This window comes from Lolium rigidum, chromosome 3 (genome assembly GCF_022539505.1).
Source record: "Lolium rigidum isolate FL_2022 chromosome 3, APGP_CSIRO_Lrig_0.1, whole genome shotgun sequence".
NCBI classification, from domain to species: Eukaryota; Viridiplantae; Streptophyta; class Magnoliopsida; order Poales; family Poaceae; genus Lolium; species Lolium rigidum.
The window spans coordinates 151573717-151601434 of record NC_061510.1 but is presented as its reverse complement, the minus strand read 5'-3'; the positions used below and the strand labels follow the sequence as shown (position 1 = coordinate 151601434).

General features: G+C 43.3%; 3 protein-coding genes and 3 non-coding genes across 6 annotated transcripts; 5 read left to right on the top strand and 1 right to left on the bottom strand.

Annotated features, from left to right (window-relative positions):
* The first annotated feature begins 11776 nt into the window (after window positions 1-11776).
* Window positions 11777-14182, top strand: LOC124698433 (40S ribosomal protein S9-2-like). Its single transcript, XM_047230921.1, has 3 exons — window positions 11777-11889; window positions 12523-12904; window positions 13784-14182. Exons 1-3 carry the CDS (start codon window positions 11862-11864, stop codon window positions 13959-13961), a joined length of 588 nt encoding a protein of 195 aa, XP_047086877.1. The 5' UTR covers window positions 11777-11861; the 3' UTR covers window positions 13962-14182.
* On the top strand, window positions 13090-13177 carry LOC124704966. The gene has a single exon (XR_007003820.1). It is a non-coding gene; the product is annotated as a small nucleolar RNA Z161/Z228 (small nucleolar RNA).
* Window positions 13329-13413, top strand: LOC124704968. The gene has a single exon (XR_007003822.1). It is a non-coding gene; the product is annotated as a small nucleolar RNA Z161/Z228 (small nucleolar RNA).
* On the top strand, window positions 13516-13599 carry LOC124704970. Its single transcript, XR_007003824.1, has one exon. It is a non-coding gene; the product is annotated as a small nucleolar RNA Z162 (small nucleolar RNA).
* A 2343-nt stretch (window positions 14183-16525) lies between the features above and the next one.
* On the bottom strand, window positions 16526-17848 carry LOC124695677 (galactose mutarotase-like). Its single transcript, XM_047228502.1, has 3 exons — window positions 17638-17848; window positions 17508-17557; window positions 16526-17389 (listed from the first exon to the last, which is right to left on the bottom strand). Exons 1-3 carry the CDS (start codon window positions 17846-17848, stop codon window positions 16526-16528), a joined length of 1125 nt encoding a protein of 374 aa, XP_047084458.1.
* A 1687-nt stretch (window positions 17849-19535) lies between these two features.
* LOC124695676 (tRNA pseudouridine(38/39) synthase-like) lies at window positions 19536-23720 on the top strand. The gene is made up of 11 exons (XM_047228501.1): window positions 19536-19606; window positions 20060-20105; window positions 20185-20295; window positions 21145-21211; window positions 21560-21650; window positions 21874-21934; window positions 22013-22143; window positions 22244-22361; window positions 22641-22764; window positions 23266-23367; window positions 23665-23720. The coding sequence occupies exons 1-11, from the start codon at window positions 19590-19592 to the stop codon at window positions 23718-23720; spliced, it is 924 nt and encodes a 307-aa protein (XP_047084457.1). The 5' UTR covers window positions 19536-19589.
* The last annotated feature ends 3998 nt before the right edge of the window (window positions 23721-27718 follow it).

The window sequence follows — 27718 nt, the reverse complement described above, 5'->3', positions numbered from 1 at the left end:
GCCTTGGTTGGGAAACTGGTCAAAGTGGTCTTCTTCTCCTTGACAGTAGACCTCCTCCTCTTCCGGATACTCCTCGGTACTAGCGTCTAAAATACGAATACGGGGTACACAATCATCACACCAATTTATGTGCTAAACTAAGCACACACATGATTCACACAAATTAAACTAGCATCATATATCACTATTATGTTGGTGGATGGGTTTTTATTATTGATTAGGAAAAATAATTTCCTCTCATAATAATCTTTCATGTTGCTTTGAATTATTCAGAAAAATAATTTCCTCTCATTATCTTTTTAAGATTTAATTTCTCTTATGTATAATATGTGACCTAGGTTGACCCAAGTCAACCTCTTCACACTTATCATTTTGAGAAAATGATTTAAATGGGGTGTAGCATCCCATACAATTTAATTCTAGCATGGTAATGATTTAATATCATCAACAAACCATATGAGATTTTTATGACCAGAGTCTTCACCTCATATTGGATTGTTTATGACAAGATCTAAATGGAAGAAAAGCTCCCATATGATTTACTAATATTTTTGGACAATATCCTTGACTAGAAATAGCCATAAAGTCCTTTAATTTCACTAGGCCATGATCATACACAGTAAGCATGGCATATTTTTGTAGAAACAATTAGTATAAGTGAAATTTGAATTATAGGAGTTGGAATTAACTTAAAAGCATGTTTGGTTGATTTTTAATAATTATTCTAATGCAGAAAAGTCCCTGCCTTGTTTATTTTCTCATTTAATTTCTATAACAGATCTAGGGTTCCATCCAGTTGCATTGTATAGATAAAGTCCTAAGGTTTCCAAATATATAAAGTTTGTAAAATTTGACTGAGTAGATTTGTCCCTATTAATTTCCAAAGTTTGCATCAGATTGCATATCTTATTTATTCTAGAAAATCGAATTTGAACTGGTGGGCTCGCGCGGGAAAATAACTGGGCTGCAGGGGGAAAAAGAGTTGGGCCGGCCCACTTCGCGTCCAGCGCGAGCAGGCCGTCTGACGGCGGGGGCCACCTGTCAGCGGGGCTTGGCCAGCGAAACGGTACGTCGCATGTGAGCCGTGCGATTAGAGCACGATCGCACGGCCCACGCGCGTCGTCGTCGACGGCGGGCGAGGAGCTCACCGGCGGCTGCAGTAGGGGGTCGGAGGGCGCCTGGGGGCTCCGGCGGTCGCCGGCGGGGTGCGCCGCGACGTTGTCGAGGACGAGGAGGCGCCTGGTAGCAGCGGCGCTTCCTGGGGTGGCCTCCTGCTCCTCCTTGCTCCGTGTACCGGCGGCGGCGGCGATCTTGCAATTGGCGGCCTCCGGCGACGGTCTGGTGGAATTGGAGTGGCGGGGAGAAGCTAGGAGAGGAGAGAAGACGATCGGTGTGCTCAAATGGGTGGGAGAGGCCCTCCTTTTATAGGAGCGGATGGTGGCTGTGGCGCCCGGCTAGGGTCGTCGTCGTCGCCGTCGTTCCATGGCGGCGAAGGGGCAAGGCATGGGCGCGTACGGTGGCTGGCGTCATGAGGAAGCTGACGCGCGTGATCGTGGCGCTGCAGGGGGTCTGTGGCGATGGGGAGCTTGATGGGAACGCTCAGCACCGTGGCGGGTCGCGTCGACGGTGACGACGGCCACAGCTCTCCCGCGGACCATCGGCCATGTCCTGGCTGTTCCTGGTGGTGTGGCGCAGGTGCTGACGATCGGCGGGGGCAAGTGGTGGCCTGGAGCGCCGGGGCGACGTCATGCCCGCGCGTGCTCTGGCGCGGGTCGACGCACGCTCTGGCTGGCGCGCGTGTCACTGGACACGTTTGGGCGCGTCGTGTTCCGGTCAAGGCAGGGCACGAATTCGTCGAGTCCACGGCTGGGCATGATCAGGAGAGTGTGGGTGAGCTCATAGACACGATGGTGCATGGCCAGAGTGAGAGGTGAGAGAGAGGGCATGGTGTGGCCATGCCATGCCACGGCATGGTCATGCCATTGCCACTGTGAGCCAGGGAAGATGATGGCATGGCTGGGCACTGATGCTGAGGGGTGAGGGGAGGTGCCAGGGTGCAGAGAGGGTCGGGTTGGACCAAGTCCAAGCCAAAATATTCAGTATGGGCTCAATTTGATACCCTGCCTGCCAAGTGTTCGATCAAATGCCCGCAAGAAAAAGATTTTTGAATTTTGAAATTCCCTTTGGTGGGTTGCAATCATATATGAAGTGGAGCATTTTGGTGGTGGTGGTGGTCAAAATGGAAAAGAGATGCAAAATCACATTTTGCATATGATCTTGCATATGTTAAAATGTTCCAACTTTGCTTGCTTCTCATTTGGAAATGGTGATGAATTTGGGGTGGTGTCTTTGGGCAAAGTTGGAGTGCTTGATGTTGTCTTGGATGAGGTGCAAAGAAATAGCCAGGTGTAGAAGTGAAAAGTGAAAATACAGGGGCCCAAAGTGAGTACCAGATTATAAATGTCACATATGACCATATCACATGTGAGCTCATATTTGTTGCAATTTTGATTTAAATTGTGTTTGATTGTTTTCAAGGTTGTTAATATATGTTTAGTAACCAATTACACTCAATGGGGCAAACCAAATTGGTCTCTAACAAAGATTTGTAAAAATGGCCTAAGCCTTATGTATGTGTGAGATTGATTTTTATTATTTCTCTTCCCTTTCCTTTTTATTTGACTTTGGATGATCAAGTGATCATTGCTAGGGTTTTAGAGTGAGAGGGAACACATAAGCAAGCATCATGGCAATTGCACATTCAAAATAATCAATAAGGTGCTCTACATGCATAAACCTATATGATGAGAGAAAGTTTTTGTTAACCCTAATTTTTGGGTTCTTGAATTTCTCTCTTGTTCATTTTATTGAAATTTGGGATGTTACACTTGAGTCTTCTTAAAATATGCAGGGGTGAACCACGGGGGCATCCCCAAGCTTAGAGCTTTCACTCCTCTTGATCATAGTATATCATTCTCCTCTCTTGACCCTTGAAAACTTCCTTCACACCAAACTTCAAGCAAACTCATTAGAGGGTTAGTGCATCATTAATAATTCACTCATTCAGAGGTGACACAATCATTATTTTCACTTCTGGACATTGCATAATGCTACTGGACATTAGTGGATCAAAGAAATAAATCCAACATAGCAAAAGAGGCAATGCGAAATAAAAGGCAGAATCTGTCAAAAACAGAACAGTCCGTAAAGACGAATTTAAAGTTGGCACTAGACTTGCTCAAATGGAAAAACTCAAAACTAATGAAAGTTGCGTACAAATCTGAGGATCACGCTCGTAAATTGGCAGATTTTTTCGAATTTTCTACAGAGAATTGTGCCCAGATTCGTGACAGACAGCAATGCTGTTTCTGCGCAGCAATCCCAAATATAACATCAACTTTGACATAGAAACTTTACTTGGCACAAAAACATGATAAGGAGAGGTTGCTACAGTAGTAAACAACTTCCAAGACTCAACAAAACAAAAAAATTACTGTAGGTAAAAACATGGGTTGTCTCCCATAAGCGCTTTTCTTTAACGCCTTTCAGCTAGGCGCAGAAAGTGCAAATCAAGTAACATCGAGAGTAGGTGTGTCAACCTTACCTTGGGCTTCATCCTTACCTTTCTTATTGTTTTTTTCTTTCCTTTTGGTTTAGGAAATATATGATTTCCCCCTGGTATAGAGGTGAATTTCAGAGTGCCTTCTCCCACATCAATGACTGCTCCCAATAGTTTCAGCAAGGATCTTCCGAGTATGATTTTTCCTGTTTCAATAATAAGATAATCAATGGATATTGTTCTCCCATGAATGGTTGTATGCACACCTGCAGCTATTCCCTTAGGAATTATAATAGAGTTATCAATGAGAGCTATTTCTTCTCCCCCTTCATCGACTCCCCAAAGTTTCAAAGATTTATAAATGTTTTCGGGCATAAGGCAAAATTCATACATAATATCACAAGTAGGGCATGAAGAGTTCGATCACCGATAACAATTTTAACAGTAAGGGTCCCATAATGAAGGTTTAGGATTCTCTAAGACTTGTTCAAGACGATTACGAACACAGTGATAATTGTCATTTAAGCGAGATGTACTTATCTCGAGATTGTTCAATCTATTATAAATGCTAATAAGGGCTAAATCAAAGTTATTAGCTGAATCATGTGATGCAACCAATTTTTTTATGGCATTAAAAGCTTGATCCCCATTACAATGAAGGAAATCTCCTCCTACTAAAGTGTCCAAAGCATATCTATAGCAAACCATAAGACCAAAATAAAAATTACTAAGGAGCAAACTTAGAGTCATTTGAGGTTCAGTTTTACGATAAGAAGTAAAAATTCTAGACCAAGCATCCTTAAAACTCTCCTCATCCCCTTGCTTGAAAGTAAAAACTAAGTCCTCAGGTGAAGAAGTAACAGGTTCGGAGCTAGACATGGTAATAAAAGTAACTAAATTTTTTTGTATTTTAAATATAGAGTGCAGGACAATAAAGCAAACTAGATAGAGTAAATGCAAGTAACTAATTTTTTTGTGTTTTCGATATAGAGAGCAAGACAGTAAATAAAGTAAAACTAGCAACTAATTTTTTTGTATTTTGTTTAGGTGCAGCAAACAAAGTAGTAAATAAAATAAAGCAAGACAAAAACAAAGTAAAGAGATTGAGAAGTGGAGACTCCCCTTGCAGCGTGTCTTGATCTCCCCGGCAACGGCGCCATAAATTTAGCTTGATACGCGTAGATGCACACGTCCGTTGGGAACCCCAAGTGGAAGGTATGATGCGTATAGAAGCAAGTTTCCCTCAGTATGAAACCAAGGTTTAATCGAACCGAGTAGGAGCCAAGAAGCACGTTGAAGGTTGATGGTCGCGAAATGTGATGCGGCGCAACACCGAGGATTCCGGCGCCAACGCGGAACCCGCACAACACAACCCAAGTACTTTGTCCCAACGAAACGAGTGAGGTTGTCAATCTCACCGGCTTGCCGTAACAAAGGATTAAACGTATCGAGTGGAAGATGTTTGCAAAGAAAACAAGTAAACACAATTGCAGTAGATTGTATGCTATGTAAAGAATAGGACCGGGGTCCACAGTTCACTAGAGGTGTCTCTCCCATAAGATAAAAGCATGTTGGGTGAACAAATTACAGTCGGGCAATTGACAAATAGAGAAAGGCATAACAATGCATATACATGATATGATAAATATAGTGAGATTTAATTGGGCATTACGACAAAGTACATAGACCGCCATCCAACTGCATCTATGCCTAAAAAGTCCACCTTCAGGTTATCATCCGAACCCCTCCAGTATTAAGTTGCAAAGCAACAGACAATTGCATTAAGTATGGTGCGTAATGTAATCAACAACTACATCCTTAGACATAGCATCAATGTTTTATCCCTAGTGGCAACAAGCACATCCACAACCTTAGAACTTTCTCGTCACCTGTCCTGCATTCAATGGAGGCATGAACCCACTATCGAGCATAAATACTCCCTCTTGGAGTTAAGAGTAAAAACTTGGCCGGAGCCTCTACTAATAACGGAGAGCATGCAAGATCATAAACAACACATGAACAATAGATTGATAATCACCATAATCATAGTACTCTCTATCCATCGGATCCCGACAAACACAACATATAGAATTACATATAGATGATCTTGATCATGTTAGGCAGCTCACAAGATCCAACAATGAAGCACAACAAGGAGAAGACGACCATCTAGCTACCGCTATGGACCCATGGTCCAGGGGTGAACTACTCACTCATCACTCCGGAGGCGACCATGGCGGTGTAGAGTCCTCCGGGAGATGAATCCCCTCTCCGGCGGGTGCCGGAGGCGATCTCCGTAATCCCCCGAGATGGGATTCGCGGCGGCGGCGTCTCCGTAAGGTTTTCCGTATCGTGGCTCTCGCATCGGGGGTTTCGCGACGGAAGCTTTAAGTAGGCGGAGGGTCAACGCGGGGGCCACACGAGGGGCCCAGGGGGTAGGTCGGCACGGCCGGGGCCTAGGCCGCGCCGGCCTCCCTCCCCGGCCTCCTCGTGGCCCCACTTCGTTAGGTCTTCGGTCTTCCGGAAGCTTCGTGCAAAAATAGGACCCCGGGCGAAAGTTTCGTCCAATTCCGAGAATATTTCTTTACTAGGATTTCGAAACCAAAAACAACAGAAACAAAGAATCGGCTCTTCGGCATCTTGTTAATAGGTTAGTTCCAGAAAATGCATAAATATGACATATAATGTGCATAAAACATGTAGGTATCATCAATAAAGTAGCATGGAACATAAGAAATTATCGATACGTTGGAGACGTATCAAGGAGTACTTATAAAATCATTATTATTTGTGCTAGTGAAATCACACAACTTAGTATTTTCAGGAGTACCCATTGTAGCAGTAATAAAGTAACTAAGCAAATAGAATAAAGTAAAGACAAGTAACTAATTTTTTTGTGTTTTGATATAGAACAAGTAAACAAGACAGAAAGTAAAGCAACTAATTTTTTTGTGTTTTTAATATAAAGCAAACAAGACAGTAAATAAAGTAAAGTAAAGCAAGACAAAAACAAAGTAAAGAGATTGGATGTGGAGACTCCCCTTGCAGCGTGTCTTGATCTCCCCGGCAACGGCGCCAGAAAACAGTTGCTGGCGTGTAGTTGACGTGAGAGTTAGAAATCTCTCGGGTGTAACTTTTCTTCATGTCCCCGGCAACGGCGCCAGAAAACAGTCTTGATACGCGTGATGCACTCGTCCGTTGGGAACCCCAAGAGGAAGGTGTGATGCGCACAGCAGCAAGTTTTCCCTCAGAAAGAAACCGAGGTTATCGAACCAGTAGGAGCCAAGAAGCACGTGAAGGTTGTTGGTGGAGGAGTGTAGTGCGGCGCAACACCGGTGAAACCGGCGCCAACGTAGAACCCGCACAACACAATCAAGATACTTTGCCCCAACGTAACGGTGAGGTTGTCAATCTCACCGGCTTGTCGAAAACAAAGGATTAAACGTATCGAGTGGAAGATGATGTTTGTTTACAAAGAACAAGTAGAGAACAATGATTGCGTAGATTGTATTCATATGTAAAAGAATGGACCGGGGTCCACAGTTCACTAGTGGTGTCTCTCCAATAAGATAACTAACATGCTGGGTGAACAAATTACAGGTGGGCAATTGAAAAATAAAGATTCAATACATATCAATGATGATTACTATGAGATTTAATGAGGGCATTACGACAAAGTACATAGACCGCTATCCAGCATGCATCTATGCCTAAATAATCCACCTTCAGGTTAGCATCCGCACCCCTCCGAGTATTAAGTTGTAAACAACAAATAATTGCATTAAGTATGGTGCGTAATGTAATCAACACAAATATCCTTAGACAAAGCATCGATGTTTTATCCCTAGTAGCAACAAGCACATCCACAACCTTAGAACTTTCTCATCACTCGTCCCGCATTCAATGGAGGCATAAACCCACTGTCGAGCATAAATACCCCCTCTTGGAGTTACAAATATCAACTTGGCCATAGCCTCTACTAGCAACGGAGAGCATGCAAGAACATAAACAACACATATATGATAGATTGATAATCAACTTGACATAATATTCTAGATTCATCGGATCCCACCAAACACAACATGTAGCATTACAAATAGATGATCTTGAATATGTTAGGCAGCTCACAAGATCTAAACATGATAGCACAAGCGGAGAAGACAACCATGTAGCTACTGCTATGGACCCATAGTCCAAGGATGAACTACTCACGCATCAATCCGGAGGCGGGCATGATGATGTAGAGCCCTCCGGTGATGATTCCCCTCTCCAGCAGGGTGCCGGAGGCGATCTCCTGAATCCCCCGAGATGGGATTGGCGGCGGCGGCGTCTCTGGAAGGTTTTCCGTATCGTGGCTCTCGGTACAGGGGTTTTCGCGATGAAGGCTTTAAGTAGGTGGAAGGGTAAGTCAAGAGGCGGCGCGAGGGGCCCACACCATAGGGCGGCGCGGGCCCCCCTCTGGCCGCGCCGACCTATGGCGCCGGGCCCTCGTGGCCCCTCTTCGTATCCCCTCCGGTCTTCTTGAAGCTCCGCGGAAAAATAAGACCCTGGGCGTTGATTTCGTCCAATTCCGAGAATATTTCCTTTGTAGGATTTCTGAAACCAAAAACAGCAGAAAACAGCAACTGGCACTTCGGCATCTTGTTAATAGGTTAGTGCCGGAAAATGTATAATAATGATGTAAAGTATGTATAAAACATGCAAGTATTATCATAAAAGTAGCATGGAACATAAGAAATTATAGATACGTTTGGGACGTATCATATACCACCCAAAACGTCCAATAAAAGCACGTAAAACTTCGTTCATCAGTCTCATGAAAGTACTAGGTGCATTAATTAAACCAAAAGGCATTACTAACCACTCATATAAACCGAACTTAGTTTTAAACGTTGTTTTCCATTCATCTCCTAATTACATACGAATCTGGTGGTAACCACTACGCAAATCAACTTTAGAGAACATAATAGAACCACTCAATTCATCAAGCATATCATCTAAACGAGGTATAGGATGACGGTATCGAATGGTAATATTATTAATAGCTCTACAATCAGTACACATACGTGAAGATCCATCTTTCTTAGGTACCAAGATAACAGGAATAACACATGGGCTAAGAGACTCACGGATGTAACCTTTATCTTGTAGAACCTGAATTTGTCGCTGAATCTCTTTGGTCTCTTCAGGATTGGTACGATATGGCGCACGGTTGGGCAGCGAAGCACCTGGAATCAAGTCAATCTGGTGTTCTATCCCACGGATAGGTGGTCGTCCAGGTGGTACATCTTGTGGGAACACATCAATGAATTCTCGCAAAAGGTTAGCAACCGCATGTGGCAAAGAAGGAGGCATATCCTCAAATGAAAACATAACTTCTTTGCAAATAATAGCATAGCATTGAGTAGTGTTCACATCAAGTTCAGCAATATCAGATTTGCTAGCAAGCAAACAAGGATTTTTGAAACGAATTTCAGTAGCATGGTTTGAATCAGATTTAGTATTAGTCTTATGTGGCACAAAATCTGCAGCAACAATCTGATTTAGTATCAAAAGATCGGCCACCTTTGCCCTATCAAGTGGTATCAGATTTAGTATTAGTCTTATGTAGGTACAACGGTTGTATCAATAGATGGGATGTCCTCATCACGTAGGCATTGACAAGTTAATCCCTTGTCACCAGCACCGGCCAATGGACACAGCTCAGATGCGTCCAAGACCTTGATCCCCTCGGCATAGCGCCATACTCCACGCAGGAAACAACTACAAACCGTAAACTAATATATACAAAGGAGGACCGACCTTCCCTCTCACGCTATCTCTGGCTGGCTGAGACGACTCTCAAAGCTAGTGGAGAAAGAGAGAGGAGGGGGAGAAAGAGCCATGCTGTAATGCCACATTTAATGTGGAGTTAGGGAACTTTGTCCTTAGAGGTCTCTCTGAGACTCTAAGTATATGGTGCTTCTACGCGCAGTGCTTTGATGATGCACCATAAAAGTTGCAGTTTTGATGCATTAGTAGTGAGCACATTTCATAAAACGATTAATTTTTTGTGTGCACCTATATAAGGACTGAACTCTTGCGAAAATAGAGTTAAGGACTTTGAGCAAATTCATAGATCTGAGATCTATTTTTTTGTTGTTGCAAAGTTTCATCTCTCTCATTTTCTTTAGGAATATCTGAAATACAAATAGTTGATCATAGGGAAGCATCAAGCGATAGCACATTTCAACATTAGATGTATGCTTGTTACTCTTGTTGATTTGACATCTCCTAAATGGCTAGGTATTATTGTTTAGCATCCGATTGGTGGACTTGTGACATTAGTTTGTGAAGGTTCGGGGACCACCACAAGATCTACCACGAGTGATTTGAGTTATTCCTGAGGAATTATCCTCAAGGAAAATAAGACGTAGAGATGTTGCCAATAACTGAAACTCTGGGAATCAATTATGGTGTGTTTGTTAATTTATATATAATTGCTTTACTTTGATGTAGTTTCGTCCCTAGATTTGAGTTCTTTGCCAGTTGCATTAGTTTCTGTCTCCACTAATTAAGTACTTCTTGTTGCATCGGGTAGTTCTTTGAAGCATATGTTATATCTTCTCATACTAGAAGTAATTTGCATGATCTCTTATTCATCCCTTGGGTGGATAAACCTCGATCTTCCATCTTTTATTTAAACATTTATGTGTATAAAAAACTCTTTTTTTATTCTAGGCGTGTGCGAAACAATAACTAAGTTGATTCATATAGAAAAGAAAAAATATACCAAGTACATAATTTATTGAGTAGATATGGAGGATTTAAGTTTTGAGGGTACCATGATTGCTTCATTGTCGGAAAAAGTCTACATTCTTTAACATTGTCATTCGACAACCATGACAATAGTGATGTTACTATCCCGGTGAGATCACAAGCTTCAAAAATATTCTTATGTATCTCTTACATGAACACAACTGCCTAGAAATTGGCTTATTCTTTTCAATCTCCGAGTAATAGTTCCATAAATATACTGATATATATTGCGTGCATGAAATTAATCACTTTAAGACAATCTAAGGCAACCTAACTATACTTAAAATCAAAGCAGTGAGAGAGTGGACAAGGCGTTTTTGCACCTTGGACTGCATGCTCTTATTTTTTAAAATGAGTTTTAAACACAATTAAAAATATCAAAAACTCTGACAAAATAATATCGCACGTACATCTCAACGTTTTATATGCTCGCAAAGTCGTTTGAACTGATATTGTTTGTACCGTGTGGTAAAAAGACAAATTCTATGCTAAAATAGCTTTTATGGAGATATTTCTTTATCTTTTTTACACATGATACAAACAATGTCAATTTTCCATGTGACATGCACGCCTAAAATGTCAACATGTGTGCGTGAAATTTTTGTTCGCTTTTTAAAAAAATATTTTGAAATGTTTTTTGATTAGCAAGAGCATATGCACCTGGGATCAAAAGTGTATTTCCGTGAGAGAGCTTATTTTTAAGCATGTGCCTCTAAGGACACTAAATCAGCAATGCCATGTACTAACACAATAGATGCATCAAGGTTCCAGATTAAAAGACATTTTGATAATTAAATTTGAACTTTATAAATGTTTTATATTCAGGAACATATGTATTACTGCATGATTACACTACTGCAACCGAATAATCGAGTCATTGATATGCCATGCACTGACGCAATAGATGCATCAACATTCCGTATTAAAAGACGTTTTGATAATTAAATTCAAACTTTCAAAATGTTTTATATTTAGGAACATATATATTACTACACGGTTACACTAGCGCAACTGAATGATCGAGTCATCGATATTGATGCAACTACTACACACTACCGCAACAGTTCAACCCAGTCATCAAGTCAGGTCCATCCTTCTAGTCGTGTAACCCACTTCTTCCTCCTTCCCGATTTCAAGTTCTAGATCACCTTTTGACTTTTTAGGGAAAAAATCCAAAATTATTTTTTAAATCAATATTACATTTTTTTTGAAAATTTATCAAGATGACATATTAACAACAATTTAAGTTGAGCTATGTGGAGTGTGCACAGAAAAAAGAAAGCCTGAGCGGTGTCTAAGCTAGGCCCATAAGGATAGCCCATCCCAGCCTTTAAAATCTCGGCCCGCTAAGCCTGAATAGCTAGGGTTAGGGTTTTGCGCATCCTTTATAATAAGTCCGCCTCCAAACGATCCGTCTCCTCCATTACCTCCCCGACCTGACGACCCATCCTGCGGCGGCGCCGGCGTACGAGACCGGCGTTGAGGGGCGGAGGCATCGTCAGCCATGGTGCACGTCAACTTCTACCGCAACTGTAAGCCACTCTCTTTTCTCCCCGTGCCCTTGATCCATTTTACGCCATATTCTATCCTCTGATCTCGAAAGCTAGTTATATTCAAAGGCTTACTCGGTTGTGGGTGCTTGAATCTGGAACTCTAGATCCCCGTCCCGTGTCTTCAATTGCGAACTGTTGGTTCCATGTTCATTGCTAGATTTGTATTATTTCTTACTATCTTGTTCTTATTGACGCGTGGGATTGTAACGATGTACATTAGCTTTTCTGGAAGCGTAAGTTTCATATGTTTGGTGAGGTCTATTTTGTCATGTTGCTTCCTGCTACGATTGCGGATATCCTGAAACCACTGATATTGTATTACGGTTTGATGTTAGATGCAAGTACATAGTTTAGGAAGAGAAAAGACAGCGATTTGTATTCCTTGTTTCTTGTTGTCTTGATAACATTTGGTCAGCTTGCGGTTGGGTTGTAAAAATATACTAGATATAAAATCTCTGGTTATATATTTCTAGCTATGTTATATGTGGTTTGCCAGATATTTTATTTTGTGAGGTTATTTTTGGAGCTTCTTGATCAGAATTGTTTTGTCTATTTTGGTGCTGCACTGTGTTATTCTGTTGTAGTCATACTTTTTATTTTAACATGATGCAGACGGTAAGACTTTCAAGAAGCCAAGGCGTCCTTATGAGAAGGAGCGTCTTGATGCTGAGCTGAAACTGGTGGGGGAGTATGGCCTCAGGTGCAAGCGTGAGCTGTGGCGTGTGCAATATGCCCTTAGCCGGATCCGCAACGCTGCAAGGGAGCTGCTCACCCTGGATGAGAAGAACCCCCGTCGTATCTTTGAAGGCGCGGCTCTCCTGCGTCGCATGAACCGCTATGGTCTCCTTTCTGAGGACCAGAACAAGCTTGATTACGTGCTTGCGCTCACTGTTGATAACTTCCTTCAGCGCCGCCTCCAGACCATTGTCTTCAAGAACGGCATGGCAAAATCCATCCATCATGCTCGCGTGCTCATCAGACAACGCCACATCAGGTATAAATAACATTTCACCTGGAAATCGTCCCTAACATTCTCATTGTTGACCAATGTCCTGAAATGTGTCTGCACAAATGAACATCTTTCAGATCTAGACCTAACAATTGTAGAACGCTGGCAAGCATTGAATTTTGTTGTTTTACCTTTTAGAGCGTAAGATTTGAACTATTGTTCTGATTTTGTGCCATATGATGAGAAACTTTATCCAACTCACGACGGTCGTCTGAGACACTTTGTGTGTAATGGTGCATACATATATCTCTGATGGCGTTTCAGTTCCTTTATGTATACATGATTTGAAGTCTTGGAGAGCATGTGTGTGGTGATGTTATTTTTGGGATAACCTGATCTCCTGAACTTAACAACTGTGTTAATATGCACTTGGTTTTATGGATTTTGCATACTGTTTATGTTGCATTTTGCATGTGATGAGAAACCATATGCAACTCACGACGGTCGTCTGAGACACTTTGTGTGTAATGGTGCATTCATATGTTCTCTGATGCCTGTTCTGTTTTCTTTATTTTTTGCGTTCACACCAAGTTTCTTAATTTTATTTGATTGGGCTTGCTGCATTTGTTTATAATTTGTACATCTATTGGTTGTGAAGTTGCACAATGAGGAACAAACTTAATATATCATGAGGTTGAAAGGCCAGTGACTCGATATGTCCTTTTCATTCTGAGTGCCTCTAATGTCTATTAGTTAAACTTTTAATTGCTCTGTTCTGTTTAAGTTTTATCTGCTGACCATGATTTTGAACAAGTATTGCTCTTAAATAGTCTGGAACTATACTATGTTTAGTTTTTTTCTTACTTTTTATCTTGCATATGTAGTTTTTTCTGTTGTCTCAATGTAGTTCAACCTGTTTTTCAGAGTTGGGAGGCAGCTTGTCAACATTCCGTCGTTCATGGTGAGAGTTGACACTGAGAAGCACGTCGACTTCTCCCTGACCAGCCCACTTGGTGGTGGTGAGCCTGGAAGGGTCAAGAGGAAGAACCAAAAGAAGGCTGCAGGTGGTGGCGGTGGTGATGGTGATGAGGAGGAAGAGTGATCAAATGATTCAGCTCTGTTTTTTTGGTAGAACCTAATTTTGCTGTCACCTGGTAGAACCTGATTTTGTTACATGCCTCTGAACAAAGGTTGGTCACCGTGGGTGTCTAGAATTGCTCTTTCCAGTTCTTGAGTCCATCATTGCAAAGATTTGGTTTGATACTTGCAAGTTCTGTCCCATGATTATCTAATGGACATATGAATTCCGTGGCGCTATTGTTATGTGTTCCCTTCTATAGCTTTCTTTACTCTGATTTGGCATTCTTTTGATAACAAGATGCTGACACAGATTTTGATTTGTTTGCAACATTGGGTCGTTTCATGCAGTTCCAAGATAAGTTACGAGCCTCCACTATCCTGTGTTTGGTGCCTGTTCAGTTTAGACATGGTACCTGATGAGTCTTTTCTGTGTGCTTGTCATCTGTTTGTCATCAGCATACATCCGTAGCGTGACAAACGCATCTTAGTCTCTTCTCATCCCTAGCACAGACACATGAGCATGTACACTGCACCGGCTCAGTTCTCAATAGGAACTCTGTTTTATCATGTGAAGCGTCTATGTTTAGTTTCACGTACCCTTCCATTAGTTGGTTTTGCCATCTGTGCCTTCTAATAAATAGAGAAACTGTTGCGGGAAGTCAAGCAGAAGAAGAGTGTTTATTAGATGTATTAAGCCCTTCTTTCTCAAATTTAGAAGAAATTCCACTAACAACACAAGATGATCTTGTTAGTGACCATACAGTACGCCCCCTTTGAAAATATATGTTTGTCTTTCCTAATTGTACCAAATTTTATGTGTTATTGCAGGAGTTTTTTTTAGAATTTTTTGTTGTGCCTAGTTTTTGGCCTGGGACTTGCTTCAACCATGGCTCCGCCACTGTGCCATTTGTGCGTCGCCTAGCATACCAGTTCAGCCACCAACTTCGGTGGTTTCCAACCTGGCCTTGCTTGCTAGGCAGGTGTGGGAAATTCTGAATGAGACAGAATCACTTAGTGCTCGTATTCTAAACCCTCTGTATTTTTGGCATAGTCATATCATTCCATGCAACCCATGCCACTTTCCTTTCGACATTCTTGCTTCCCCACCAAAATTTCCAAATCACAGATGTAATATGATCACATAATCCTCTTGGTAACTTGAAAAGTGCCATGGAATAAGTAGGAATGGCTTGCACCACCGACTGGATCAAGATTTCTTTTCCTCCACTCGATAAAGTTTTCTCCATCCAACCTTGAAGCCATTTCCATATATGATCTTTCAAGTATCCAAAAGCCCCATTTTTAGATCCCCAACATCACATGGTAGCTCCCAGTACTTGTCATTCTGTTCTTATAGAATCACTTTGATACCAGCCTTCATAGAATCACAGTACTTCTTTCCAAACAACACTGATGGTTTATCATTATTTATTCTCTGCCTGGATGCATTACAATATTTTAGCAAAATGTCCTTCATTTTATTTGCATCAGCAAAGGGCCGCCTTAAAGAAAAGAATACAGTCATGAAGGTGATTTACTCTTGGTGCATTATTAGAAATTTGAATTCCGTTCAGCTCTCCAGAATCCAAAGCATGATTCAAGAGGCATGATAAACCTTGAGCTGCTAGCAAGAAGAGATAAGGGTAGATAGGTTCTCCCTGCCTAATGCCTCTGGTTGGTTTAAACTTTAAACTCTTCCTTGCGAGACCCATTGAAAAGAACCGAAAAAATAGACCGAACACCTCTCACAACAGCCTCAACAAATCTTGGAGATATACCCAATTTCTTCGTGATAGCCTCAAGATAATCCTACTCTAGCCGATCATACGCCTTTCACATAAGAGTGCAATGAAACCTCCCCTTATTTCTAATTTTTTTCATGAAGTGTAAACACTCATAAGCAGTAATGACATTATCAATGATAAGGCGACTGGCAGAAAAGCATACTGTTCTTTAGATATAATCTTAGAGAGAATTTTCTTCAGCCGATTTGCTAGTACCTTGGATGCAGTTTTGAACACCAAATTGCATAAGATAATTGGTCTGAACTAGAGAGATCTGACGGGTTCTTTACCTTGGGTATAATAACAATGAACATTTTGCTTGTCTACTCCGGCAAATCTTCTCCATTGAGAGTTGTAATCACAATCTCAATGATCTCGTCACCACAAATGCCAATGTTTCAGGGGGAAATGCGCCGGAAAGCCGTCCGGCTCGGGTGCTTTTGTAGCCAAATCCGTGGAGAAAATCCAACGGCAAGGACAAAACATGTACTGTTGCTGTTCTCCAAAGAAAAACCCTTTGGATATTTATGGGTGAATTAGTCATCCGATGTTTGATTTTTATTTTTTACGGGGGCTCTGATGTTTGCTAGCTGCCCCACTCTTTTTGCACAAGAACCTCACCGTAATGTGTGCAACATGCATGCCCAGTTCGACAACATTATCAACTCGAGTGTCTTCCCGTTTAATTTTGAGTAGCAGTACAAGCTTATTTTCTATAGCCTATCAAACTCTAAGCCATTCAATGGATCTTCATCCTACAATTAATGGATCTTCTCCGGTCTCTTACGAGAGCCAATATATCCTACTTGTTGGGCGCGAGGGAGAACTTGTAGAGCATGTAGTGCTTGTAGACCTGGCCTTTGCGGTAGATCTCTGTGGGGAACTTGGCGTTGTGCACGGCGTCGGGGTAGTCCTGCGTCTCCAGGCACATCCCGCCGTGCTTCGCGTACACGGCGCCGCCCTTGCCCTCGTCGCCCTTGAGGAAGTTGCCCGTGTAGAACTGCACGCCGGGCTGGTCGCCCCACAGCTCCATCACCCGCCCCGACGTCGCCTCGCTCACCACCGCCACCTTGCGCACCCCTTGCCCGTCCACCTCCGCGCCGTCCAGCACGTAGTTGATGTCGTAGCCTCCCTCCACCTCCGCGATGTGCGCGCCGGGCGCGGCCGGCGTGCGGAAGTCGTAGGGCGTGCCGGCGACGGGCGTGACGGCGCCCGTGGGGATGAGGTGCGCGCCGACGGGGGTGACCGCCGACGCGAAGATCTGGACGGAGTGGTCCAGGATGGTGCCCCGCCCGTGCCCGCGCAGGTTCCAGTAGCTGTGCTGCGCCAGGTTCACGGGCGTGGGCTTGTCCACCGGCCGCGCGTACATGGTGACGCTGTACGAGTAGTCGCCGTCGATCTTGTAGGTGACCAGCACGTCCAGCGCGCCAGGGAACCCCTGCTCGCCGTCGTAGCTGCGGTAGGAGAAGGTGATGTAGGGGAACTCGCCGGTGACGCGCTCCCGCACCGACCAGAACACCTGGTTGAAGCCGCGGTGCCCGCCGTGGAGCGTGTTGTTGCCGTCGTTCTTGTACGTGTGGTAGGGGTGGTTCTTGATCGTGAACCGCCCGCCGGCGATCCGGTTCGCCACGCGGCCCACCAGCGCGCCGAAGTAGGTCGTGTCATTCTTCATCAAAAAAAAACACATCGATGGTGTATCCAGTCAGTTCAATAATTTCCTTGATCCTTAGACTAAACAATCGATCGGTTAAGAGAAACAATTCAAACAAAGATCACGCACGCACCACGTAGGATCCGATCTTCTTGTACCCAAGAACAACGTCGTCGATGTGCCCTGCAAAAGGATGGATCAACATCTCTCCCACCTTAACAACAGAAGAGAGAAGAAGAACAGAAGGAAAACATTGCAGGTACCTGTCTTGTCGGGGAGCCTGACGGAGAGGATGGTGGCGCCCCAGTTGGTGACGACCATGGAGAACTCGCCCCTGCGCAGCTCGTAGAACCCCAGGGTCCCCTTCCCCTGCTGCCTCCTCGCCTCCGCGCCTCCCAGCGACACCACCACCGCCACCAGCACGCACATCAGCAGCGTCGTTGTCTCTGCCGTCGCGCTCCTGCTCATTGCCATGATCAATCTCTTGTCTAACTCAACAGATGGTCACTCTGTTGTTGTTGCTGCAGCTCCCTGTGATGATCAACTACTAACGGCCTATTTATAGAGGTGATCTTCGTACTCGACCCAGTGCTAGGATCAAGCAGAGGAGGGAGAGGGATAGAGCAACGACTGTCCTAGTCAACAGGATCTATCTGGGACTAGATCTTGCTCCTCTCTCAGTCACATCCATGCGAAGATCCTGAGCTGAAGCCGGTTAACTGACGCCTTAATCCGTGCAGTTTGAATCTAACCGCTACATGACCGGTCAAAACCCCCCTTCGTGGACGGTAATGTCTTAACGGGCCGGGTTTGGAGATACACGAAAATCCCCACCGGGCCCCCGATCCGCCGAACAAATCGCTGACTGAGGCCTTCTCTTACCGGGAGAATCTAGGGCTCCGATAGGCCGGCGCCATGGCGGCGGGTGACGGCGAGACTGTGGCGCTGCGGACGGAGGTCGCCGAGCTACAGCTGCGCGTGCTGGTGAGCTCTAACTGCTGCTGCTGGCCTGCTTTTGGCTGTTTGGTATATGTTTGGTTTGGGCTAATTTGTTCATCTTTCTCTGGTGAACTGGATGTGGTTAGGAGCTGGAGAGGGAGAACCAGAGGCTGGCCCAGGTTGCTTCGAGCTGTAGCTGCGGCGCCAAGGTGAGACAAGAAGCATTAAGCTGTTTCATTCATTCATTCATTTACACGTAGCTACAGATATGTGAGCTTTGGCTGATTAGTTCTTGCCTGATTTCACCTTAGCCATTGTTTACGAATGGTGATTTCCCATTATGCCCATTCTGTTCAGCCTGCATATGGTCAATATGAGCTTCCATAGAGTAAATTGACATTCCTGGCGAATCTTAGGTGAATGATATTCTTTTTAGCAAATTGTTCCTGTGTCATATGAGCTACTTTCCAAGTAGGTTTAGTAAACCAATTCTCAATAGTGTCTTCACATGCATATACTCCATAATATAATGGTGATAAATACTGCAAACACGAGTACATCATGCACACAATCTTAAAATCTTCTGCTGTTAACTTAATATGCAGCTGTACTTGCAGTTGCAGATGCTGGAGTTTGAATGATGTTCATGTCAATATGGTTCTGAAAAACATGTAACACCAAGTTATTGCCTGTGGATATTTTGTCAACTTTCCTCTTTTATAGGAGGATACTGTTCCGTCCTCTCCAGTTGGTACTGTAAGTTTGTATGGCTGTGATCAAGAAGTACATGAGGGGAAACTACAAGAAAGTGGAAGTTCAGGCCATGATGCGAGCCTTCCATTTGATCATGTGGCAATATCTACTGAAAAAGTAGTGGTACATATTCTGAAACGAACTTTCATATATGGATTTTTTTTTCCTTATCTGATCTGATTCATATAAATGCATTTTGACCTATAGTGCAACGACAATGAGGGAGGACACAGTGATGTACCTAAAACCCAAAAAAGACGTGCTAATAGGAGAGGTAGAACTTAAGATATGTTAATTGTATCAATCACAGGATACTATTTTTATTATGAGAAACTCTGTACCTTTTTTAATGCAAGGTTCAGTGTATATCTTTTGAGATTGATGGAATATACTTAAACTCCATAAAAATATTAACCTGGTCAGAACAATTCTGTATAATCTTACGGATGTTTTTGATTACTACACAGGTCACAAATTGGGGACTGTCAGTCACTGCCAAAAGAGACTAGTTGCTCTGAAAATCATGTACTTTGGCCAGAGGTATGATTGTACTTCCAACATAAAATCAAATACTTGCTCTTCAATGCAGTATTTTGTTTGTTTGAACACTGTATACTACTTAAATGTAATAGTTTGTTCTGAAGATAAATGTTCTGTCGAAATTGTTCTGCTATATTGCAAAATAAGTCAATTAATATGTAGCTGTACTTCAAGAGTTTTGTTATCCATGGAACTCTGTCGGTCACAGGCCAAACAATGCGTCAATCACATTAATACATTTATTTCCCTCGTGCGGAATTTCTACTAAGTACGTAACATATGAACCGGGACCACCAAGTTTATTAGTTATTCCACAATATTGTCTCATAATTTTCAGATCGGATCTTCTTGTGGCATATGTATCTGCTCTCTGTTCTTTGCTCTACATGTCTATAAGTTTTGTTTATGTCTAGCTCCGTCAACCCCTCATCATGTTACCTTGCTCTTGTGCAGATTCTATGGCTTTGCTTCGGAAGCCCAAACTGAACCAACGGTTGAGGTAATTTTCCCTTCCTTCGCATTTTCTAAAGGCATTGTGTAAGGTTTTGGTAAGGACTTCTATCTTTTGGTCCTCTCAGTCTGAGGTATTTAAAGCACTTGAAAGAGCAAGACTGCTGGTCAACAATAGGAAAGAATCTTGCTATTCTAGGTGTGGAAGAACTGACAAAGGAGTTTCTGCTACTGGACAGGTAAATCCATATGTTAGATAAATTCAATAATTATTGATTATCCAGTTCTTATGATAGTACTTGGTCACAAATGTTCTGGAGTTATCTCTGCCTCTACCTTTTGTGTTTAAGCAGCACTTGTCTAGGCTAGTACAGTAATCATATCTACTCTATTGCTAGTTGCTACTTGATTATAGAAGCAGTTACCCTCTAAAAAGGATGTTGTGAATGAAAACAATCATTCTATCCAACTCTAAGTTCATTTTCGTTTCATGGCAATAAAATGTGAAAAAAAAGTAATAGCCGTTTGTCTCCCTGATGCAATTACAACCTCACACTTATCAAAAAATATTTGTACAGAAAACGTAGAAATGTAATATGCAAAGGAGTTGCCTATGCAAAGGTGTTACAACATGTTACACTCAATATTGGGTGAGTTGTAGCGACTTTGAAAGAGAAGGTTGACTTAGAGTGAAATAGTAAGTGTATGTTCATGGTTTAAACAAAGAGGAAGTCACATGTTGCATGTCAGAAATAAAATAGGTAAGGTATGCTACTCTATCCAACTATCAATGTACAAGAAACTAGGCATAGACTTGGTTACTCTAAGCAAAGGCATATAATAGACCTTCTTGATGCACACTTTTTGTGGCCAATCATGCTATTCTGATCGGACTATTCTATAAATTTCTGATGACATAATTTGTGAAAATGAAATGCTGTATGCATGCACCACGTACATGCTTCTTGGTACAGAGAAGTTTTTTTTTTTTTTTTACTTTGGTGCCGTACAGAAATTAGTGCAGTTTGGATTATAGAGCTTTGTCTATGAACTAAATATAATATGTTAGCTCCTGTTGCAACATGCAGGTAATTTCCTTATATTTGCGATCGAACATGAAAGATGCAGGAGGCAATGCATTTGATGAAAGATATGGTATACTTCTGCCTTCTAGTCCTGAAAGTTTTCCTTAGTAGTGACTAGTGAGAGCAGCAGATAATTCAGTGACATGATCGAGTGTTGGTTAACATATAAACTGTTACCAATGATAAGAAATCTCCCTGACCTTCTTCTATTAATGCCATGTACTCCTTCCGTCCCATGATATAAGACGTTTTGGCAAGCTGTTTTAGCTTGCCAAAACATCTTATATTGTAGGACAAAGGAATAATATGTTATTTTCATTTTCCAAGTTTATTTTGTCTCAGTTAAGTCAGTTGCATCTGTTCATCCTTGCAATTTTCCTCTGTCAGACTAAAATTTGTGCCTTTTGTTTTCTTTCAGAGATTGATTATGTTGGAGTATTGAACAAAACCCTTCCACGAGATATACGTGTAATAGGTTGGTGTCCTGTTGCAGCAGACTTTCTTGCAAGGTTAGCTTGAATTCTGTGTTTTTTGGGCAAGTGTAAAAGATGCTCTTCCTCAAATTAGTTCTAAAAAAATGATTATGTATTTCTTCTTGGATAGTTTATTTATATATCAAGATAAATGCATTTCCTCTCTTGTTAATGAGGCTAGCTATCGACTATCATCTTAGTTGTAATTTACGCGTGTATGTAATTAGAGTTTTATTCCTTCCGCCACTTCTGTTTGCAGATTCTCCTGCTTGGGCAGGGAATATAAGTACCTGTTTTGGAAGGGGAGCTTGGATATACTGGTAATTATGTTATCATTCTATTTCTACTTTGCTAGATTTGCCATTTCTACCGGTCCATTGATTTCAAATTGTCAACAGAAGATGCAGAATGCCGCATCTAAATTCATCGGGGAGCATGACTTCAGGAATTTCTGTAAGATGGATGCCACAAACGTGAGTAACTACAAGCGACGCATTACAGATTTTGATATTTTTGCCTGTGACCAAAGGTTAAATTTGTGTTTTAGTCAAACTCTCCTGTCCTTCTAGCTATATATGTGATACCTGTAATGCCTGAACTAAATAATGGAAGTTCTTTGAATCTTCAAGGTCGAACGATGATGAGCTCTGGGCCATGACCATCAAGGGTAGTGCCTTTCTGTGGCATCAAGTTCGCTGCATGGTAGCTGTTCTATTTCTTATAGGTCAAGGCCTTGAATCACCATTTGTGAGTATAATATTCTCTGAAGCCTCCTTCTGTTTTGGAAAGGGTGAATTACACAATATATCCTCAAACTTGGCACAGAAGTTCCCTTAGGGCCATGAACTATCAGTGTTTACTTCCTTAGGTCCCCACACTTGCATGATTGATTCACTTCAGGACCTTATCCAAGATAGGTTTTGAATCACTTATGCAAGTGAAATGATGTTACTATTGAGCGAACCATACTCACAGATGATTTTATTTGGATTATTCACCTTTGCTGGATTTTATATTATGCCACAGGTAGTTGATTCGCTCCTGGATATTACAAAGACTCCTAGAAAACCTCAGTATACAATGGCACCAGAGCTTCCATTGATTCTACGATCTTGCCTATTTGATAATGTCAGCTTTATGTGCTCATCAGGTATGTCTCTTAGAAGTTTGGTGCTTGGTGCTACCTTCAGAAAGTACTTTCAGCCTTGAAATGTCGAAGTAATCATCGTAATTTGTACTCAAAGCAAAATGTCAATTTCATATTTTGGTCTCTTGCCCAGCGGAGTGTATGATCTTGCTGCTGCTTCCAGTTTGCTTATTTATATTGTGAAAATAGTGAGATTTTAGATCACAGTGAGAACTAGAGCATTCACTTATTACTAATTATTCCTTAGAATTAAATGGCACTATAAAGCAATACAGTACGTCTGTTTCATAAATAATTAAATGGCAGCTATGAAACATAGTTGTTGTTTCGGTAAAACTTATGACCAACTTTTCAGAAAAATAATTGTGTCATTTCTGAAATATTTAATGTGAAGTCAGTTTTTTAAGTACAAACTGAGGTATGCAGTCTAGGTTTTCACTATCTTGCAATGGTTTTAGTTTGTTCATGGATATCTGATTCCAGTTGCACTATCATTTCTTTTAGATACCAGGCAGGCATTGATTGAACACTTCAAGGATGAATACCATCAGTATATGCTCCAAGCTGCCATATATTATGAGTCCTTGTCCTGTTTATCTTCTCCAGGTACACACATTTAAATCTGTTCTAAATTGTATGTAATACGCTAGTCACCTAAAAGGAGCTACATGTCAATGCAGGGCCTAACCCATTTGAATCTCGTCATAAAAAGAGAAACCATATTCCTCTCTTGTCACGACAAACAGAGCGTAAGTTTGTCATCATTTTTATATTTCTCTGAACTCGCATAAGGTTTCTTCTGTTTTGTGTAATCCATTGTCTACATCAACTATTAATAGCCCTTCTTAGATAAGAACTTCTGTAGTTACATATGAAAATGAATTTCCTATATTTCTGTTTCAGCTTCATATGAGGAGCGCACATCAAAAGTCAAAGCAAAAGCAGCATTGCTTAAATGAGTGCCTACAATCAAGTAGTACACCCGGAGTTTTGAATTCATGGGTTGAGGCCTTTGAAGACGGGTGCTTCTGAATGTTCCAGTTATCCAGCACCAAGGTAAATTTGCCAAAAGAATTATGTTTTTTCTGTTCCATTCCATTCCAGAACTATGTTCGTGTACTTCAAAAATAAATTCAAGCAATGCTGACATAGTTTACGTAAATCCTTTGTTTAGGATCTGCTTCTCAAGCTTTTGGTACTTTTTGGTGATGGGAACTGAGGAAGAAGTTTCATCATTCAAGATTCTTGAAGCTTGGGTTATGCTTATGCACCACCCTGCTACTTACTCCAACCTTTTGACAGGCGTTCTTGTACGGATCATATATATGTGTATTGTAGAGGGCTGTAAAATCTTTACATTTTGACCTGAATCTTATTGCCATTTCATGGTGCAAGCCGGCTGGTTACTTGTAGTCAGTGGCGGAGCTAGGAATTTTTTTGAGCCTGGGCGAACAACAAACTTAAATTTTTTAGGTTACGAAAAACATTATCGGATATTCGAATAAATTTTGAATAACAATTTTGATCTGTAGTTTTTCTCGTAATGTTGCAAAAATATTGTTAAAATTTTGCATAACTATATCTGAAACTTGAGGCATCTAGTAGACTGAAAGTTTCGTAAGTACTCGAGATCGACTGTCCCAAACATAGATTTTTTATCTCATGGTTAGGCAAACAAAAGATTAAGAATAATATTTGGACCTTTGTTGAAAAATAACAATTAGGCAATTCAATGAAATTTAATTTTGAAAATATGAACTTGGTATCCTATAAAAATATACAACACCTAAAATTACACGCATAAGTTGTACTTTCCTCTGTTCGAAAAGAAGTGATTTGAATTTGTTTAGATTCGCATACATACATACGAATCTAGACAAATCCACACAACGTATTTCTAGACAGAGGGAGTACAATAACATTAATTATCTTATTTAACTTTTAATCTTGTTTTGGCTACTGACACGAATTAGGCTGAGTTCAGGCATGCCTGGGTGTGCTTGTTCGATGTGTTGTTAGATTAAAAGTCTGATCGATTTTGCAGCTGCACAAACGCGTGCAGCCCATTCGGAAAACCACGCCCAACCAGTGTAGGGACGCATCGGAACCTTCGGAACAAATCTCACAACCGAGCTGTTTAGAGCATTCCCACTCGTTGGCGTTCCCCACGCCCAAATCCGGACGAAACAACCGTCGGATTGGACGAAAATAAGTCGTGGGGAGTACCGTATTTCCAGTCGTCCACCCGGAGTTCGGCGGATAGAGTTTAAATTCAAACAAATCTCCGTCCCGCGCTACAAGTACGGCCAGTTGATCGGCAAAAGGAGCAAAAGGATCAGCCACAGATCGGCGATCGGAGGGAAATTACACGGAGACAGGCTCGTCGGCAGTCCCGACCGGCACGGCGGTGTCCGACGGACCAGTTTCCTCACACGCCGTGGCGGAAGCGGCTGCGGCGGCCGACGAGGAAGCAGCGGCAGTGGACGTCGAAGCATCCGCAGTCGACGAGGTAGATGGTGAGGTAGACGAGGTAGGAGCCGGTGGAGACGACGAAGGACTGGCCGGAGGGGCTCGGAGGATGTCGCTGCGGTGGCCCTGGTACCAATTCCTCGTTTCCTCGTCCATCAGTTCCATGTCGCCGCCGCCCATCGGGAACGCCAAGTCCGTGTTCCTCTTCTTCGCCGCCGCCGTCGTCTTCGGCAGGCGATCCGGACGCCTTGGTTGGCGAGCATCTCCCGCCACCCGTCGTCGAACTTGTCGTTCCTGCCGTCGGCGTGCGACCTCAAGTCGGCCAAGCACTTGTCGATCGACGCCCGCATCCCGTCGGCGGGACCGTCCGTCCGTTTGAGCTCTTTCGGCCTTCTTCGGCCGAGTTCGAGGCGCCCTTCCGCCGCGCAAGCCGCCGGAGCGTCGGGGTTGTACTGCTCGGTCTTGCTCTTCGAGAGGGTCGTGCGAGTTTCCTTCCACTTCTCGCAGTTCTCGAGGCGGGCGTAGACGTTGAGGAACTTGAACTGCAGGCCGGTGTCGTCCGTGTACATGTCCAAAGCTCGGCGCAGCTGGGGAAAAAGAGCACGGCGAAACGGGTCAGCTAACGACGATGTACCTCGGTGATGCAGGGTCGACGGAGCATACCTTTTGCTCCAAGTCATGGCCGCCGATCGGCCGTTTCTCGACCTCCTCCCGTATGCCGTGCCATTTGCCGCACGCCGTCTCGCATGATCCCCCAATGGGTGGCCATTGCCTTCTCTCCCCGGTACACGTTCATGTTCGTCTTGTTGAAGTAGGGATCGACGAGTTTGCGTTCCTCGTACGCCTGCTTCACTCGAAGCCAATACGTGTCGAACGACTGATTGGCACCGATTATGCCGTTCATGGACACGGTCATCCAAGCTTCGGCGAGGCACTCCTCTTCCTTCGGCGTCCATTTGATACGCGGTTCGGCAGGCGGCGAGTCCTTCTTCCTCTTCTTCTTCCCCTTCGACAGGTTGACAGCGGCTTGAGTTGTCTCTCCTTCTTCTTCGTCTTCTTCTTCTTCGACGGCTTGGCTTCCGTCGGCAACATCCACCACATGATCCTTGCGCGCTGCCACAGCATTCTTCGCCCGCGGCTTCCTCGTCATCCCCTTCGGCGGCATTGTGGTGGACGAGAAGATGAGGAGGAGAGCGGTGGTGGAGGAGAAGACGCCGCCGACTGGAACTGGAAGACGAGGGAAATGGAGAAATTCGGCGGGAGAGAATGGGGATATGCAAGCAAATTGGAGGGAATGGAGGGAATGGAGGATTTGGTTTTCCTGTCGCCGACTACGCGGGTCCACACGGCGTTTCGTGCTAAAAAAGTTTCATCCGGAGTCCCCGAGCGCGCCCCGGGGGACCGGGGATGGCGTGGGCTCGCCGGATGGATGAAGGGACAAATCCGGACGAAAACGAGGAACCGGGGGCGCTACTGGGCCGATTTACGCCGTCCGGATGTAAAAAAAGCTCGCCGGGGGCCTGTTCGGGGGGACGAGTGGAGATGCTCTTAGGATACTTGCCCGGGCAAACAACTGCACACGTACGCCGCTCATCCAGCGAAAGTATCAATCCGGCGAGGCAACACAGATCGGAGCCCGGGCAGCTGCCCAGGCTCGCCAGGTCGTGGCTCCGCCCATGCATCTAAGAGCATCCCCACTCGTTGGCGCTCCCCACGCCCAAATCCGGCGATATTTTCGTCCGGATTGGAGGAAGATTTGGCGTGGGGAGCGCCGAAGTTCCAGCCGTCCCCCCGGCAGGAAACCCCCAACCTCGACCATTTGACATATTTCAAACAAATTTAACATTAAATTTAACAAGTTCGGCGACCAACAGTACGAAAATTGCTGAAACAAATTCGACGAAAATAATTGTACAATGTTTAACAAGTGCTGAAACAAATGAAGCACACAATTTCACAATTTTTCAAACAAATTAGACGAGACTAGTTGGCGTCGGCGTTGGCGTTGCCTCGGAGCCTCCATATGTGCTCCACTAGATCATCTTGCAGCAGCTGATGCATTGTAGAGTCTCGAATCTCCTGACGCATAGCAATGAAGGCGGCCCATGATGGAGGCACCTGGTGATTAGGCTGTGCAAGAGGACCCTCTCTCTCATATGGTGTTTCTTGCTCAGCCAGAGGAACCGGATGCTTTCGCTCATTTTCAATAATCATATTGTGTAGGCACACACAGCAGTTCATCACCTCCCACATCTGATCTTTGGACCAAGTCGGAGCGGGGAACCGGACGACGACAAATCTCTGCTGGAGGACACCAAATGCACGCTCGACGTCTTTTCGGCAAGCTTCTTGTTTCTTGACAAACTCGCAAAGTTTGGGGGTGCTAGGATTCGAGATAGTCTTCACAAATGTTGCCCACTTTGGATAGATACCGTCCGCAAGGTAGTATCCTTTGTTGTAGTGCCGACCATTGATCACATAGTCCACC